This window comes from Erigeron canadensis, chromosome 5, assembly GCF_010389155.1.
Source record: "Erigeron canadensis isolate Cc75 chromosome 5, C_canadensis_v1, whole genome shotgun sequence".
Taxonomy (NCBI): domain Eukaryota; kingdom Viridiplantae; phylum Streptophyta; class Magnoliopsida; order Asterales; family Asteraceae; genus Erigeron; species Erigeron canadensis.
This window is the reverse complement of record NC_057765.1, coordinates 2,212,632-2,230,658: the sequence shown is the minus strand read 5'-3', so window position 1 is coordinate 2,230,658 and position 18,027 is coordinate 2,212,632. Positions and strand designations below refer to the sequence as shown.

General features: G+C 33.0%; 1 protein-coding gene across 2 annotated transcripts; it reads right to left on the bottom strand.

Moving 5' to 3' along the window:
• Positions 1-1,609: 1,609 nt before the first annotated feature.
• Positions 1,610-12,991, bottom strand: LOC122600471 (nudix hydrolase 19, chloroplastic). 2 transcript variants are annotated; one of them, XM_043773187.1, is made up of 8 exons: positions 12,334-12,989; positions 7,063-7,203; positions 6,857-6,961; positions 6,375-6,474; positions 5,968-6,060; positions 4,861-5,087; positions 3,782-3,843; positions 1,610-1,867 (listed from the first exon to the last, which is right to left on the bottom strand). In XM_043773187.1, exons 1-7 carry the CDS (start codon positions 12,805-12,807, stop codon positions 3,802-3,804), a joined length of 1,182 nt encoding a protein of 393 aa, XP_043629122.1. In that variant the 5' UTR covers positions 12,808-12,989; the 3' UTR covers positions 1,610-1,867; positions 3,782-3,801. The 2 variants fall into 2 exon arrangements, with proteins under 2 accessions (XP_043629122.1, XP_043629123.1); XM_043773188.1 differs by lacking the exon at positions 3,782-3,843 and having other exon boundaries at positions 12,334-12,991.
• Positions 12,992-18,027: the final 5,036 nt, after the last annotated feature.

Sequence of the window (18,027 nt, the reverse complement as noted above, 5' to 3'; positions counted from 1 at the left end):
GTCTTGACCAAGTTGACCCGAGTCTGGAACCCTGACTGATTTCAGATCGAGTATGGCAAACTCGTATCGTTAGTCGGCCGACGATCCGACTCGGCTTTATTAGCCGAGTTTCACAACACTGTATGTATGGATTTATTAATAGTGGCATCGGCAAATTAAGTTTTAGTATATTAGTTTGGAGACAAAATGAGTTCACTGCTAGAACAGTTTACTGATATATTGCTAAGGGGACCAATATGTTTGAGCATCTTGTAATATAGAAAAAAAAAATGATCAAAGTTTGAATTTTGAATTCTTAGATAATGAGAAAATTGACTTTTTCAGTTGGATTGATTCGTTTTTTTGATTTTAAAACTTGTTCCCTACCATATATATATATGAACAAGCACCATTAAAGATAATGATAATAACCATTCCATTCCTTGATAATTTTCATAGTATTCCCATTATCATTACTTAGAATAAACCAAGCATGTCCTTAGTCTAAAGATTCAAAGGGTAAAAGGTGAAACCCAAAGTTTAATCGCAAAAACCTAAAAACTCAAAAACTTAATATATAGATCGGTGGCAAATTAGTGGCAAATGTTAGAAAAACAAAAGTTTAGTTGCCAAAACTAAAAAAATAAAAAGATTACTATAGCTGACTCTTCTTTAATTGTTATATATAATAATATAATATAATTTGTATTTGTATATATGATATTAGTTGTAGCAAAAGCAACGTGAAACTCTCCTTTATTTAGATATAGTAGAAGTAGATTATTGTAAACATAACGAGCATGGTACTCGCGCAATGCAGCGGCAAGCCGGCGATGACGGTGGTTGCAGCATCTATTGGTGTAGGTAATGGTATTTGATTTAAAGGGGTTAGTAGAGACGAGCATGGTACCCGCGCAATGCGGCGACAGTAGTGAGGAAGACGGTCTGCTTTATTAGGGATTTTGGGTAGTTACGTAAAAACAAAAAAAAACAAAAAAGTCTAAGGCAAATAAGGTATTTCAAAGACAGAAATATTTAATAAAAGGGGGATTTGTTTTATTAGGGAGTAGAGATATTTTATAATAAAATGAACTAATGGAGTAATTTAATATTAAAGGTTGATGAAAAAGCAATCAATCATACCAAAAATCTATCTATATGTTCTTTCTCAAAGGTGATTTAATTATTAAGGGTATTTTGGTCAATTCGTATGTCTTATTTTTGTAAACTTTTAACATGGGGTTATAATTTTTATATAGTAGTATAGATAGATAATAGCCATGACCGATATTGGATAGCATGAACTAGAAAATAACCTTATTATAAGTCTAGCTTCTTGTTACAATATACATGAAAACTTACCGTCTTACATACTCACAAGACCCGCTAGGACAACTAGTCAACTACTAGTTCATATATTCCCAAGGGTTTAAACAAAACTATTCATATCCCAACACCTTTTTATCTAGGTAACACTTGTTCATAAACGGTCCAGCATATAACTAAAGGTTGCACACTTACAAGACTGTTAGTATAACATACCTGTCCATGGAAAAGCAGCTGTCTTGACTTCTAGGTTCTAACAGAGGTAAAACAGATATTTTGATAAGGATACAATCGCCATTAGCAATTTTTAAAACGAGAAATTTATTATATAATGTGAACCAAAAGCACAACACATACCATATATGCAAAATGTTCATATACATTTTTTAACTTGAAGTTTATACGTGTATATATATAGTGTGATAATCCTGTTACAAACCATCTACATTGAGTATAATGTCAACTTAAGATTTGAAAATCATTGAGACCAGCGTGAGTTCCAGCAGATTATGGGTCCAACTGTCCAAGTCACCATGAAGTAGTCTGAAGAATCAAGTCAAACCTGTGAGAAGGAAAAAATAAACTGCTTATCTCCCTTACAGGTGACGATTTTGATTCAAAAATTCATTCGGGTCTTCTATATGAAACAAGTCAAATGCATTAGGTAAAGAGGTTCACATAGAAAGGAAACGGGATTAATAGGTCAAATGGATTGAAGTGACCAATATCACTTTGTTATTACAGTAAAAATGTCTCATACATGTTATTTTATAATCAATAAAAGTCCGACTTATTTATTACTTATAGAAAACATAAATAGAGAGAAGAAAAAAAAAAGAGCACAAGTTTGTGGTCCAAGTGGCTAACCTAGCCTGTTTTGATCAATTACTGTAACACCCGTCGTTTAAAAATACGGATTTCCAAAAATTTTCGCCTAACGGCGTCAAAGAAAGCGGAAGTAAACTTTCGCGTTTGGTTCACGGAATCTGATAGAATTTGATGGAATTGGAATTGAATTCCATTCCCTTGTGCGTTTGGTTGCACAAAGAAGAGGGAATCTCATTCCATAGGAATGTAAACATTCCATCATGTTATGGAATCTCCATTCCTTGGGGATGGAGGAAGGAATTTCATTCCTTCCATCACTTGAATTTTCAAAAAATCAAAAGCATTCCGTCAAATTCCATTCTTTCAAATTCCAATTCCTTTGAAAGATTCCATTCCTTCCCAAAACATTCTGTGAACCAAACGCGCTAAAAGACCAAACCAAAAGAATCTGTTTGGTTCATTTATTATTTGGTGTTACTGGCCATATCATCAAAATAAGTTCAATTGGAAACTCATCGGTTGCCCAACATTAAACAACCGATCACAATATCAATTCAAGACATAAACATCTTAACATAAAACAAATGTCTAAAATAAGCAGCCATTATGGGTAAACTATAGTCATTCTCAAATGCAATCTACCCATGCCTCGCACTTTAATCATCATCTAGCTCAAGGTTGCTAAACCTGAGGGAGCAACACATTCTCAAGAAACAAGTGTTAGCTAACGAATTAGCTAAGTAAGATAACACATAGTTTTTAAAGCATTTGTCCATTTAAAACTTTATAGAAAAGCCATTTGAATCGATAAGGCACAAATCACATCATACATTACATCTCACATAACATATCATCGCATTAAACATCTACATATAGGATGGGGCATCCTAAATGCGCCTAGTCATCATTTGCATCTTCACATATAACATCTAACATCTTTGAATTTGTGACATAAGTCTCACATCTCATATGATATAACATATACAGCTTTGTAAGGGTGACATAAGTCACACCCGACTAGATGGACAAACTTACGGTTGTACATCAATGTCGTTAAGGAATGGCAAGCCAATCCCGGAGTAATCCGTATGTTCAAGACAAATGGGGTGGGTCAGACCTCCCATATTACTCTTCACATCTATGACCATGTTGCAAGGAGCCACCCGAGCAACCACATCTACGCAACCGTCGGGCAAGGCCAAGTACTGGTTAAGCTTAACACTTTCATCTAAATTACGAGCTCGATTTCACATCTCATATTGTTTAGGTGTTCATATTACCTAAACATTCACACATATACATCTTAACGTTTGGGCCCTTAAACGTGCACGTGTCATGGCAACTTAATCAGTCTAGTGAGCTAGATGAACAAGCCATACATTCATGTACATTTCACATATTATCAACATATAATCACCTTTCATAGCATATCGTTACGTCCCACATCATTGCATAACATTTCATAACATATCATTACATTTCATATCATAGGGACTGCATTTCAGGCCTCAATAGTCATTTACATAGCCCATATCACCTCCCATGTAACCCCGAATACCCATAAGCAATCAAGATAACATTTGGGAAGTTATTATATGAAAACCATGTTTTTGTTGAACCCTCAGCGTGTCAAAGTAGTGTATCTTACCTCAATGGAGTACTCAACAATCACAAACGAGTATACCGTGCTTGAGAAGTGTTCCCGACAACCTATGGTACAATAATGATTGAAATATAAGTCAACTAGACACTTAAACGCACTTTGAAACACTCTGATGTGCGATATCGTGGTGAATATCATGGTGTATATCGAAGGTATCGTGTTCCCAAAAAAAAGACCATACAGTGGTCACGATGGTACCTTGGTGGATATCGGCAATATCGCGGACCAGACTACCCAGATTTGAGATTTCAACTTTTAACGACTCCCAAACGATTTTAACACATCTCCAGGTTTTATGAACATCAAATACACTTAAAATAAGACCATAATGACTCATTTAAAACAACAATTGATCCATGAATCATTTACCAACATCATACAACCGATTTAACACTAGAAAAAAACCTAAATCGATTATAAACGTAATTGAATCCAACCCAAACCCTAAAACCAGAAATCAATGGGTTGAAAGGACTTATTAGGCATGAAATCAATGTGTTTAATCATCAATTACCTGGAGATAGCAAAAGGGGATGCTAAACTTGATCAAAACACTCTCGAATCACCCAAACGACGATGAAATTGAATAATAGAATGCTATGGAACCAAGGGGACGACTAGGGCTTCAAAGGAAGAGTATAATCTATGTATTATGAGTCTAATGATAGGTTACAAGACCCTTAACCCGTTTTTGAGTTTAACCCTATGTCAAAACTAGTCCCTAAGCTTCCAAACGACTCATATTTAGCTCAAAACACCTATAGGGAATCCTTACAACACATTAAACACTTTAAGCACCTCTAAAGGCATTAAAATATACCTTTAAACTCATTAGAACATCTATAATTAAGGTCTTAAAATCTTACACATAAAGCACATTAATCATACATAACCATTAAATCTCCTAGAGACTTAACGGACACATAGTGTTGACTTAACGATTCAAGTCAACCGTTAGATAAAAGTCCAGAATGTTACAATTACCCTATGTCCCAACCTACGAATTTGTCACCTCTAATCATTCTTTAAATGTTGATCACTAAGTAGATGAAATGAAAACCGACCTGGTGAGCCCATGATGATATAAGATGATGAGCAATTGCAAAAGGTCCAGGAACAAACAGAGGTACAAGCTCCCCACTTTCCACACTAAAATCTGCAGCCACATTTTGGCCTTTTTCAACCCCTTTGCAGATCTGGTCAACTTTCCATGCAGCTGTTTTCTGTGCTTTTTCATATTCAGTGAAAGTCAAAGCCTTCTTCACGTCTTCTCTACTGTGCCATTCGGCATCTGTGAAAATTAAAATTACAAAAGATCATTCACATTTCACAAAATAATCATGTAACCTATGTTGGGGCTGATTTGGAATTTTGGTAGATGTTTTTTTTAATTAAAAATGTGAATTGTATTGAATATTCAAAATATGTACAATAAACTCAAGCACTTGGCCATGAACAAGCATCATACAAACAGAACATTCAAGCCTGCTATCCTGAATACAACTATCCTGACCAACAAACAATCTAAAATTTAATCCACTGACCAAGCATTCTAAAAAGAAAACTTGTCAAATGAATCGAACAGGTTGAAAATTTTTGATGGTCACTTTTATTATAAATAAAATGAATATATAAATAACTATTAGTCAAATGAATATTAAAGGACTTAAACAAAAAGATCATTTCAGACCAACTCGACCCGACCCATTGCAACATGTCAGTTTGACCCAAAGCCAAATAGAACAGTTAGTCAACATGCTCATCTTGTCACCTTTGCTGCAAATTCTTTGTAAAAATCCAGAACAGCATTGTAGTTACAAGAATGAGAACATTTGAGACCAAATTATAAGAATATGAAAGCAAGAGCAGTTCGTTTCAGGAATTTCTATGGAAACTGCAACATTTCTGGGGTCGGAACAGTTCAATGTTGTTTTAAATACTAGCCCTTGTCATCATTTCACTATTTCAGTAAATCTACGTACCTATTTATCCACTATCATCATTACACTTAAATCTATTCAGCTTTCCAGATATTAAAATTAGTACATTCAAATATATGTTTCAAGCTTTCACCACTACAAAAGATATACCATAGAACTTGCAAAAGTTTAACAACTATTAAGAGTCTTGATATGCATGAAAATAAAAGTGATTCGACATTAAAAGATTACCTTCTAATTCTTTCTTGTCCACATTTATTTCAAGCGACGAGGCATATGCCAGGAACCCTATCATTAGTTGGCATGGCATGCTACTAGGTCCAACTGCAAACAAACCCAAAAAGCATGATAATTTATCAAAGTATAACAGTTGGGTAATAGCCTTTTAGGCACAAATAGGATGCGACATTTTCTTTCAGTATCTATTTAAACCACTACCCGTTATTATTATTTTGTTCTCATAAACGACAGATAAGAAACTATACTTTCAGAACAGAAACTCAAATAGAAATAAAGACTAGTCCCTTGTTTGTGGTCATCTCAAATGTCATAGCCTAAAATAGAAATGAGTATGAAGTACGGTCCTTTCAAATGGCAATTTTAACTATGAGATAAACTATAAAAATACTCAGCCTAACCTGGCCATGGTTGAGAACTATGATAAACTACTTCACCAACTTCAATGCCGGTCTCCTCCCATGTTTCTCTCCTTACCGCCTCTTCCAAGCTTTCTCCAGGCTAAGGAAGGTAAAGAGAATTAAGGTTGTATGTGTTCACAATAAGACGCTCACAAGGTTAAATTCCAGAAATACTTGTATTCAGAAAATTCATTTAGCTCCATTTCAACACACTTTGTATAATTTGGTAAACAACATTCAGATGTCTCCTCTTAATTTCAGGCTCATTTGGAATGGTTAAGGGTGTCCATAAATCAAACAATTTTATTAACTACTTAAAAACGAAAAGACATTCCATCAACTCAACAAAATAAGAAAAAGAGAAAGGGAAAGAAATAAAATTTACGAATTCTATCAAAATAGTCTTTCAAGATGTTCTTGAGAAGTACAAACTTAAGTTTTTTAGATATAATACTAATAATGAGTTAGTATAGAACGCGTACCTCCAGAAAACCAGAAAGGCAACTCCACATTCTAGGCACAAATTTTGACTGCTTGCTAAGAAGTGCACGGTCGTTTTCTTTATCTATAACCAACATAATCACAACCTGTTGTACATAAAATGGTCACTTTAGATACTCAATCATGTAAAAGACCTAGGCCAAAACACACCCGAAAGCCAATAGGGAGTAATGATGATTTACGATACCGGATCAACTCGTGGGTAGATCCTCTTTTTGCAAGATTCACTTATACATTGCTTTCTTCTGCCAGCTTCAATTGGAATTAACTTTTCACCACAAGATCCACAAAACCTTGATGTAGAATGCCATTCTAGTAATGATCTTGCCTAATCACATCCCCAAAACATAGTAAGATCAAATTTCATATGTTACATGAAATACAAAGAAATTAGTCGTAACATATATATTTAGGTGCAGAACGGTATTATTGTGGTTCAACGATTACCTATATCTAACAATGTTGTTAAAGCTCTTACTAGATCTTGTGAGTTTTATTTTACATACAAAAAAAGACCCCAAAACCAAAAGGATTGTTTATTTGAATACACATAACTAGGAATCTTTATAACCATATCAAATACTTCATAAACCATTAGTCTTGCAAAAATGCAAAGAAGCAAAGTTGGTACCAAATCATTACCTTATCTATCAATTCATTAGATAACCAAACTATTCCAAAAAATCAACTCCACTAAAGTGATTATTAGGATTTCACGGCCAAAACACAAGTAAATGCCATATCGTGCCTATAAGTTTAGTATAAATATGTCTCCAGATCATTAATACCGGTAATCATATTAAAGAAACACAAATCTAAACACCAGTTTTGGACAGAGATAGTAGCAAGATAACTATGTAACTTGATAATCAATTTTCTTACTCTACTTGTTGCCTAACTTATCAGAAAATCAAAAGTCAAAACCATATTTCGTGTTTTCTAAACACCTAACTAATTATTTCAAGTTCAAGTTAGGACATCTAAAGACCAGCTTATAAAACTGTCCATAATCACTCACTGTAGCTTTAATGGCATATACAAGATTTATATTTCATTCAAAATCGCTGCCATTACTTCAACTTATGTTTAGCGGAAACAGATATCATAACTCAAAAAGTGTCGTCATGTATCTAAGTTTGTATGTATATATGTATGTGCATATTAATATAATCTAACTGACACGGGATTTTGTAATGAGCTTGAATATATATATGTATATGAGTATATGACCATCTAATCAACAAGGAAATTATAACTTGTGTTTGTGTGTGTGTGTGCGCGCGCGCGCATATATATATGGGTGAAAGCTATAGAAATGCACCTTACTTAACTTTTATACAATGCAGCCCAATATATGCAATGTGCTTTCATACTCACAAATTAGCGACAAAAAAAGGTATGTCACTAAACGTGCCTCTAATTGTGAGTTTTCTTGTAGTGTACTAAACGTGCCGCCTTATCATGATATCTACTCTGTTGGTGATACATGTTATAATGTGTTTGGTGTAATAAGTGGCATTTTAGTTAAATCAAGGGTATTAATGTTTAATAATAGGTTAGGTTTCATGGTATGTATATATACGTAATCATAAGGAGAAATGGGCAGACTTGATTTGATAATATTTCTCTCTTTTCTCTCATATATATTTTCTCCTCTATCATTTGGTATCTAGAGCCACCGATCCTCCGGCGATTCCGACTCCGATTAGGATTCCGATCAAGATTCCGGCAGCTTATTGATTCACTCTCTCCCTAAAATCAATAGCAACTGGATGTTGATTCGTTTTTCTTATTCGCGAATTTGTATTTCCGATGACCATCTCCGGTAAACTTTTGTTTCCGGTGAACTATCATAAAAAAATCAACACTTTCCGATCATCAGTGATTGTTGGTGTGGAATTGAGTGACGATTAGGGCATAAAACAGAATTCTACAGTAGCAGCAGCACACAATTCAAGAACAACGGCAGATTCAAGAACGATGACTATAGTAATAATGTCGATGAGACAAAGAGGTACCGTTTCTGTTTACTGTAACACATTTCAAAAGTGGTTCAAACAAGTTCAGATTTCTAAGGAATTTAGTGAGTTCTATGGTATCTATCTCTTTATTTGGGGTTTCGAACAAAAAATTGGGGATATCTTTGAGAATTGGCATCAATATAGTTGCAATAAGGTTGAAGATGTGATTTCTCTTGCTTTGAAAGTAGATGCTAATGATTTACAAGGTTCTTTTTCACCATTTGATCCTACATCTTGATTTTACAAAAAAGATTTGGAGTTTAATACTACAATTACTCTTGATGAGTTGATGAAGGATAATGAGTTTTTTAGGAATGGGATGATTCAAGAAACAATTATAGATAAAGTAATTGATGATAAAGATTTAGAAAAAAGTGAACAGAAGGATGATGTCAAAGATTCACTAGATATTTCCGAAAATATAGATAGTGCATATAAGGTGTTTGATGAAATGCCTGAGCCAATTAGGGATGAAATTGAGGCTCAATTTAGTGATATCTATATTTGTAAGACTTCCAAGTGTGAAATCTGAGCAGAAAGTTGTGATTCAAGAGATTAATGATTATAAAGAAGATATTACTAGTATGGTGAATTACAATGTGCCTGTTGAAATGAATGCTAGTAGTGGTTTTGTTTCTAGGCATTTTAAGAATGAAATTGGAGTTGAAAGTCAAGATTTGCTTGTCATAATTAGTTGTGGTGAGATTATAGAAATTGGATCTTTTGGGGATATTAAGTTTTGTGTATGTGATTTTTGGGGGCAAAAATTTTTCAAGGAAGGAGTATAACGTAGGGAAATGGTTATGGAATTTTTTGGCTGGAAACCGGGATGGTTACATAGTGCTACTAATGTAAGAACTATCACATTGTTGAAAAATGGCATGAATTTCTTTTGTGAAGACACTTAAGATTGAGATTAGCTCGACAAAGCCGGTATTAACAATTATGGTAGTGAATGATGGAAAATGCAGTTTTGTGGCTAGAAATCAAGAAAACAAATTTAACATGTGTGCTATTGTTGAAAAGGGTGAGTTAAATAGACTCATCACACTTTGTTTTAGATTTGTTGAGGTTTCTTTTGTCCTTGAAGACGAGACGACTTTCATCTTAGTCCATTGGAGAGGTTTATTCATTGGAACGGCTTTCTTAATAACCAGCTTAGACCATTGGGGGAATTTACACATTTGTAAAGGTGACATGGAAGATCAACCTAAAGGAGGTGTTATTACTCGGAATGTCGATCGTTCGAGAATACTTATACATAACAGCTCCATTTGGTGAAATACAAGGGATGCAAGGTGCAGATGTGGAAGGATCACATACTGCCAATGTTCTAGTCAAGAAAGTATTGGGGGACAGCATACAGAAAATGCAGAAAGAGGATTTGAAACACACAAAATCTATTAAATGGGAGGAAATTGTGAAGGGGCTCAGTTACATATGGCAGATCACAATTGGTACCGCTGGTGACAAGTCTCATGTATTCACACCAGCCATGGAGACATGTGATTATTATACTCATACATATGCTATAACTGATAAACTCACTATGAAGACAATTATGTACAATTTTAGCATCGTGTCTTTAGAGCTTGTTACTGATAAAAAAACCCATTGACAACAATAGTCTACAAAGCCATCAGAACTTGTTCGGTGTTAGTTTGGACACCCACATGGCAGCTGAAGCTATGGAGTCCTTGTTGTACACCTCATCTCTTACAATGGATACTTAAAAAAAATGATAGTCTAGAAAAGGAAGCATCCAGAAAGTGTGATATTAATACAACACATGAAAGGTCCATTGTGGGGGTCAAAAATCGTGTTATAGAGAGAGTAATGGGGAACAGATTTAGGAAGCTAGCTTGTGTGATGTCAATCAGCATGAATGGAAAGTATTCAACTCGAGAAAGTGGAGATGGTCAGCTTTGTCTATTGCATAGTCTGTTGGGGAACCATTGGGACGGCTTACTCATTGGCAATACTGTGATATTCAGTTCAGTCCATGGGGGAGCAGATGATGGCAGGGGAGTTGTTTACATCCATGCCTATGTGTTACGCAAGAATCACAACTGCCACAATTTTGGATGGGTCAAAAGATAATGAGGTTTGAGTTGGCAGATCTTGAATTTACCCGAGCTTCTTCTTTACTAGCAAATAAGTATACTCATGAAGGTTTGACCTTTTGGGACAAGAATCTTGATGTTCTGGGTGCAACCACTTACCCAACAGACGTTGACATGTATTTGTTGAAAATTTTCGTTGGAGAAATCAGGCTAAAGGACTGTAATGAGTTTGCTTTATGGCGTCCAGACCTCTTCCACCTAATTGGGCTGACAATGGTTTCAAGCTTCTCTGCATTTTTGAGGACAAAAATCTTTGAAGGGGAGGCATTTGGTACATGTTATAATGTGTTTGGTGTAATAAGTGGCATTTTAGTTAAATCAAGGGTAGTAATGTGTAATAATAGGTTAGGTTTCATGGTATGTATATATACGTAATCATAAGGAGAAATGGGCAGACTTGATTTGATAATACTTCTCTCTTTTCTCTCAAATATATTTTATTTGATAATATTTCTCTCTTTTCTCTCAAATATATTTTCTCCTCTATCAGTTGGTCACGACGAGTTCAGGAATATCCGTAAACAACCACAAGGAAACACTAGTGTAACCAACTATTATGACCGCAGGCACAATTATGGGTTCCCACTAGACGAAGAGAATATAGATGCTGAAGCCGCTGATTTCATTCAGTCGAGGCATAAAAAGTTTGAAGTACGTAACTAACAAAACAATGTCTATGATTGAGGGCTAAACATACATATCATATTTGATTTTGTTTGATCTGTGTGTATTTGGGCAATCTACCTACGTACAAATTAATTTGATACATAATGTTGTATTACTTACATGTAAATAAATGTTCTTACGATATGAAATATGGAATAAAAGTTCTATGTTATATATCATCTTTAAATTTTAATACTAGTGCTAATGTTATTAATTAGCCAAACGTGGAATAGTCGTGGATGTAGATAATTACGGCCTGATCATAGTTTAACCGTGTATAGTGAAACTTTTACATGGCAATTTATGGCGAAATATGACAAATTCACAATGCATATATTGTCAAATATGTATAACTTCAATTCACTAACTATACACAAACCGAGTCGACTGTAGTACTAAGTTTTGTTTCAATCTATGCACCCGTACCCAAAACTTAGTAAAATACTAGTGTATGCAACACACTTTTATATTGTGTTCCAATATCTACAAGAAACACCAATATGGCCTAGCTACGCGCACTGTTTTTATAACATTCCGTCAGCTCAAAAAACGTTTATCCGGTAAAGAAGCAGTATAAAATCATTGGAACAAAATTTGCAAATGATCATATAATAGAAGTGAGATTTCTCAATAAAAAACAAAACTTACATGGCCAGCAATAGCAAGTTGGCCCATAGCATTATCATCAGCCCAGTCAGTAGCCACCATCAAAGTAGTCAATTGCACAAAACAAAGCTGCCTTACACCAAATTTCTCAACCAAACTTTCTCCCCCTAAACTCACATCAATTCCCCAATACACAACACTCTCATTTTCATGACCCAAATAAACAAACAAATCTTCACTCAGACTAACCTCTGAACCATCCAAAACATCTTTCAAATCATCAAAATTTAACCAACCCAGATGCCATTTCTTCACCAAATCACCACTTGATCCAGCTAAAGGCTTCCCTTTTCTAAAAGGTAAGATCTTGAAAGTTAAAGAAATTAAATTTTGGCCTAAAGATAGATTCTTTAAGGCTTCAAAGGCTTGTGTTGGTGAAAATAGGTCTGTTGATTTTGGGGTTTTTGATGTTATTGGATTGCCTGCAAAAACTGGTGATTTCAGGTTTATTGACATGATAATGGGTAGGTGTAAATATCAAACTATTCAAATGGGTTTTTATAAAAATCAAAAATTTTGAAAAGGGTTTTTGTAAAAAGTAAAGATTTCAAATGGGTTCTTTTTTTACTACGAAATTTGTTGAAGAAAAAAGAGTAAATAAATGAAAGAAAGCGAAGTTGGGTTTGTTTTTCTAACCATTTTTAGGTGGTTTTATATGAGAAAAGTCTCCAGGAGAAAGGTTTGAAAGTCTGTGTATAGGTGTGCTGCAAATGACGACCGGTCGACCACAAGGAGTGATTAAAAAATTCAGACAGGACCAAAATTCTCAAACATGGAGAAATGTGACAACAACAAGAACAATTGTACCTAATCCCTGAGGTACGAGGAAGTGAGCTGTAGACAGTCTTACCTCTACCTAAAGGTAGAGAGACTGTTTCCATAAGGACTTCCGGCCAAAAAGATGTAAAAGCCGTAATAGGGTAAAGAGATTATACCTGTCTGTCGAGAATATGATAAGACAATATACCTGTCAGCTGGATCCGCTCACGGCCTAATAAAACATTTGCACGGTACATAAACTCTAGCAACCATAGTACACAAATAACCGCATAAAATATAGGAACATAATACACAAAGTCTTCAGCAAGGAGCTTAAACAAGAGTAACGTAATCAAACCAAACCTATACATATGAATTGACTAAAAAACTAAGGGGATTAGACTATTTCTAAACAATCTACGAAGCAAAGAACTTTAGGCAGCCAAGCCCAACTAATCCTAGTCTACTCACAAAACGCTCACAAATCGACAAAAGTAACCTATACACCTAGTCCTCTAGAAACTGTCTGTTGAGTACACCCAACAACAAGAGAAAAAGGAAAAGAAGCAACAAGCGAACTAGATAACCAAAAGCCCAGGTTCAAACAAACACATATAATAACAACCATACAGAACGTAGACAAAATTAAAAGTGTTTTAGAATAAAGTCCAAATTTACCTACATATAAGGAATTAACTAAGAATTCCTAGTGCCCGATGAATCCAAGGAAAATAACGGGTGGGACGCAACCTATGAAACACACTAACTTAGCCGCCTAGCTAGACTAATCCTAAGTCCTCTCCCAAGCTCCCAAACCCCTAAACTAGTCCTAGTCCTCTGATAAACTATCATCGGTCATGTCCTCCAGCAGGCAAATCATTTTGGGGCAGCCAAGAGTAACCTCCCCCCTCGATTTTGACCTCCCTCTACTCAGGCCAAAACCACTACGGAGGTTACTAAGAACTAAAGTCTAAGTAAAAAGTCTACAAAAGCTTATTCCCATATGCCTTACACTCCTCGTCCGCCTCCTCCACCCGAAAAACTCCTTCGTATCATTCGGAATTCTGTCCTTCAACCTCCGTCGACCTACGTCTTCTCCTGTAAGGATAGAGCCTTTTGTGACCTCGAGTCACCTATGTTGGGCCTACCTCTCCCGACCAAACCAACACATACCACCTTAGGTAAGGCACTATGGGAAAGATGTCGATCAAAGTCCCGCAAAAGTCATACCATAACCTGCACAATATTTAGTAACAATATTTAGTAACCCACGACAATACATACTGCACAATATATAATATATACTTTTAGTGTAAATGGTTAAAATTTCTATGAATGATTGGAGATAAAATGTTTAGTTTGAAATTTAAGATGACAATTTAAAGACCGAGTTACATGTGAATAGTTGAAGTCTTGAAGATATCTAAGTTAGAACAATGAATTAACCACATTTATGATTGTCCGGCATAGCAACAAACAATTTTGTGAAAATATTAACTCTTTTAAATGTAAAACAAGATAACTCGTAAATGAGTATCACGTTGGTTTTTAATTAGTTTTCTTATTTTTTAAGTGAGACAAGTTTTATTTCTTTTTTTATAACAAATTACGTTTTAAAGAAAATAATTGTTAGGGAATTTAAAACACTTTTAAAAGTATGAAGGAAACAATATTGGATAAACCATCCATGTTGATAATGGAAACAAAAAGACTAGGGTTTGTTTATTTATTTTTGAGATACAATGTATGAAACTTAAAGATAAAATATACAATTCACATGACACATAACCTTATAACTTGTATATACCCAATACTAGTATTAATACCCGTTTGTGTTGCGTCGATTCATAGTTGTTTATACTTATAATTTATTTTAATAATAATAAATATATATTATATGATGTCTAGAACATTATATTAAAGAACTAGATTAAACCTACACGTTGTGCGGGACTGACTTACTACATAAATAAAAAATACAATAACAGATAGTTACATTAATATTCATAATTTATGATAATATTAAAATCTGTGAGATATTTTATAAATATATGATATACGTCAAATATATTAAAGCATGGCTAATAAGTATAAATATTTATAAATCATTTAAAAAGATGTATAATGTATACTCATTAAATATAATATAATAAATACTTTCAAAAAGTAAATATAATATAATAAACAATCTCATTGTAAAAAAAAAAATTTATTGTTGAATTAATTAAAAAAAAAAACATAGTAAAATGTATATAAACATCTTTGTACTTATATAGAAAATAGAAAAATTACTAATAATTAGGATTATGATTAAAATTGATGATTAATATCATATACATGACAACATAAATATATCAATTTAAATAAAAAAAATGATAACTCATTAAGTGATTAAGAGATATATATGTTAGATATAAATTAAATTATTAAAATCATACTACATATCCACAAGCCGGTCATTTATATTTTTCTTTTTTTACTTTTTATTTATTTTTTATTATTAGTTAATGATGATTAAGATAAAGAATAATTTTTAAAGGAATATTTTAAATTAAGAAATTAATGTAAGTATGACACATAATGAAAAATACATTCTCTCATAATTGTCAACTAATAAAAAATTTATCTCCTCTTAGTTATATAGAGAGATAAACTAAATTCATGAACACTTACAAAATATAAATAAAAAAAATAACAAGCAAGTCTCCTACGATAAGAGTAACTTTTTTGGAGGTAATAATAATAATAATAATAATAATAATAATTATAATAATAATAATAATTAAATGGTATATATTTTATAAACATGATAGATTTTCAAGGATAGTAGATAATATTTAATTTTAAAAAAATTTGATGGAAAGAAAAGATAACCTTATTTAAATATTTTTATAAAAATGTAAATAAAAAAGTTACCTATTCGTTATGATGATAAGGAGAACCGATTTATTTAGGATCATTCTCTATGACCCTAAATATGACAATGAGACTAGTAGGGTGTAAGCCCCTATTAAAAAGTAGAAAGTATAAGGATGACAAGACTAATAGGGGGTGAACCTCTATTATTAGAAAGCTTAATTAATGAGACTAATAGGGGGTGAACCTCTATTAGAAAACTTACATGAAACTAATAGGGGGTGACCTCTATTAGAAAGTTTAAATAATGAGACTAATAGAGGGTGAGCCTCTATCAGAAAGTTAAGATTATATGCGCATATAAAAGTACGATGAGATGAAGTTAGTATAAAGAGATGACATGAGAGATTATGTCATAGTCTTTTTTATACTAATAGTTAAGTAAGACAGCTAGATTATGAATGTATGCATATTTATTCACTAAGCTTTGTGGCTAACCCGTTTTAGTTGTTTACCTTTTTTTATAGGTGCATGTGACTTAACGTAAAAACAGAAGAGAAAGTAACTAGCTTGAAGTATTTGGAAGTTTATCTATGCTTTGGGAGAAGTTTTTGTGCGAGAAAGGTAGTTTGAATACGTGATAACATTTGGGTATTAGAATTCCCAAGCCAAGCTCTTGATTCAATTTGTTAAAGTGTGTCAATCTTTGGTCTAGTTGTTAAATTTTGGTTTGTTAATCATTTGGTTAAAATATGGTGACGTTGTTAATTACTTCTAGTTTCAAAAGCATCCGACTAGTTTTGTATTGATTTTTTTTTAAAAAGTGTTTTAACAGGTTTTGATGCCTAATAAAAGCATTGGTTGTGAATTTTACGAAAAGGTCATGCCTATTTATTTTTAAAAAATTTGTCATTTTGTGTTTGGGTCGTTTCAAAAGTATATAAAAAGAAAAACCATTTTGTAGTTGATCGTAGCTTCTTTTTTTGTTGCCGTACGTGAGTTATATTATAGATTACCAATAAAACCGAAAAGTGTAAATTAATTATTTTTAAGTTTGGGTGAAATTGTAAATTGGTGATGAGTAAACCAAAAAGTGTAAATTAATTATTTTTAAGTGTAAATTAGTGATGGAAAACCAAAAAGTATAATTAATTATTTTTAAATTTGGTTATAGTGTAAATTGGTGATGGAAAATCAAAAAGTGTAAGTTAATTATTTTTAAATTGGGTTTAATTGTAAATTGGTGATAGAAAAACAAAAAGTGTAAATTAATTTTTTTAGATTGGGGTTAAAGTGTAAATTGGTGATAGAAAAACAAAAAGTGTAAATTAATTTTTTTAGATTGCGATTAAAGTGTAAATTGGTGATGGACTAACAAAAAGTGTAAATTAATTTAGATTAATATTAAAAAATTAAAGGATTAATAAAGATAAATGATTAAGCTAAAGGAGTGGGATTATGGGTGTCAAGTGCATCCCAACCCCCTCTTTTAGTTATATTATAAATTATAAATGATGTACTAGTCCTAATACCCGTACGATGTACGCTAGCTATATAGATTGTATTATAAATAAATTTGAATATGCCCACATACATGATTCGTGAGTATGAAATAAATTATGGTTAAAGTAAACCAATAATCGAAACTAAATTATACAAGTAATAAACAATAATGATAAATATAATATATGCTTAGTTGGAATGTTGGATTCACCTTAAGTTTTACAATCATATTAAAATCGGAACTTATAAGCATAGTGAGTGACGACAAATAATATAAGTGATAGGAGTTGAAAAATTGAGAAAGAAAAAAAAATTGTATTTAATGAGAAAACGATCAATCAAATAAGGTTATAATGTGTTTTGTATTTATAAGCCAAGATTAGAGTTTAATTCTAAGTCTAATAGGAAAATTGAATCTATATACAATTAAAAAAGCTAATTTATAAAATAAATTAATTAAAATGACATGTGTCGATCAAGGATTACATCACGTGTCGTTTCAAGAGTATGTCAATTCTGTTTTAGTTTATTGCTAGATTAGAATGTGGAATTTGTAAA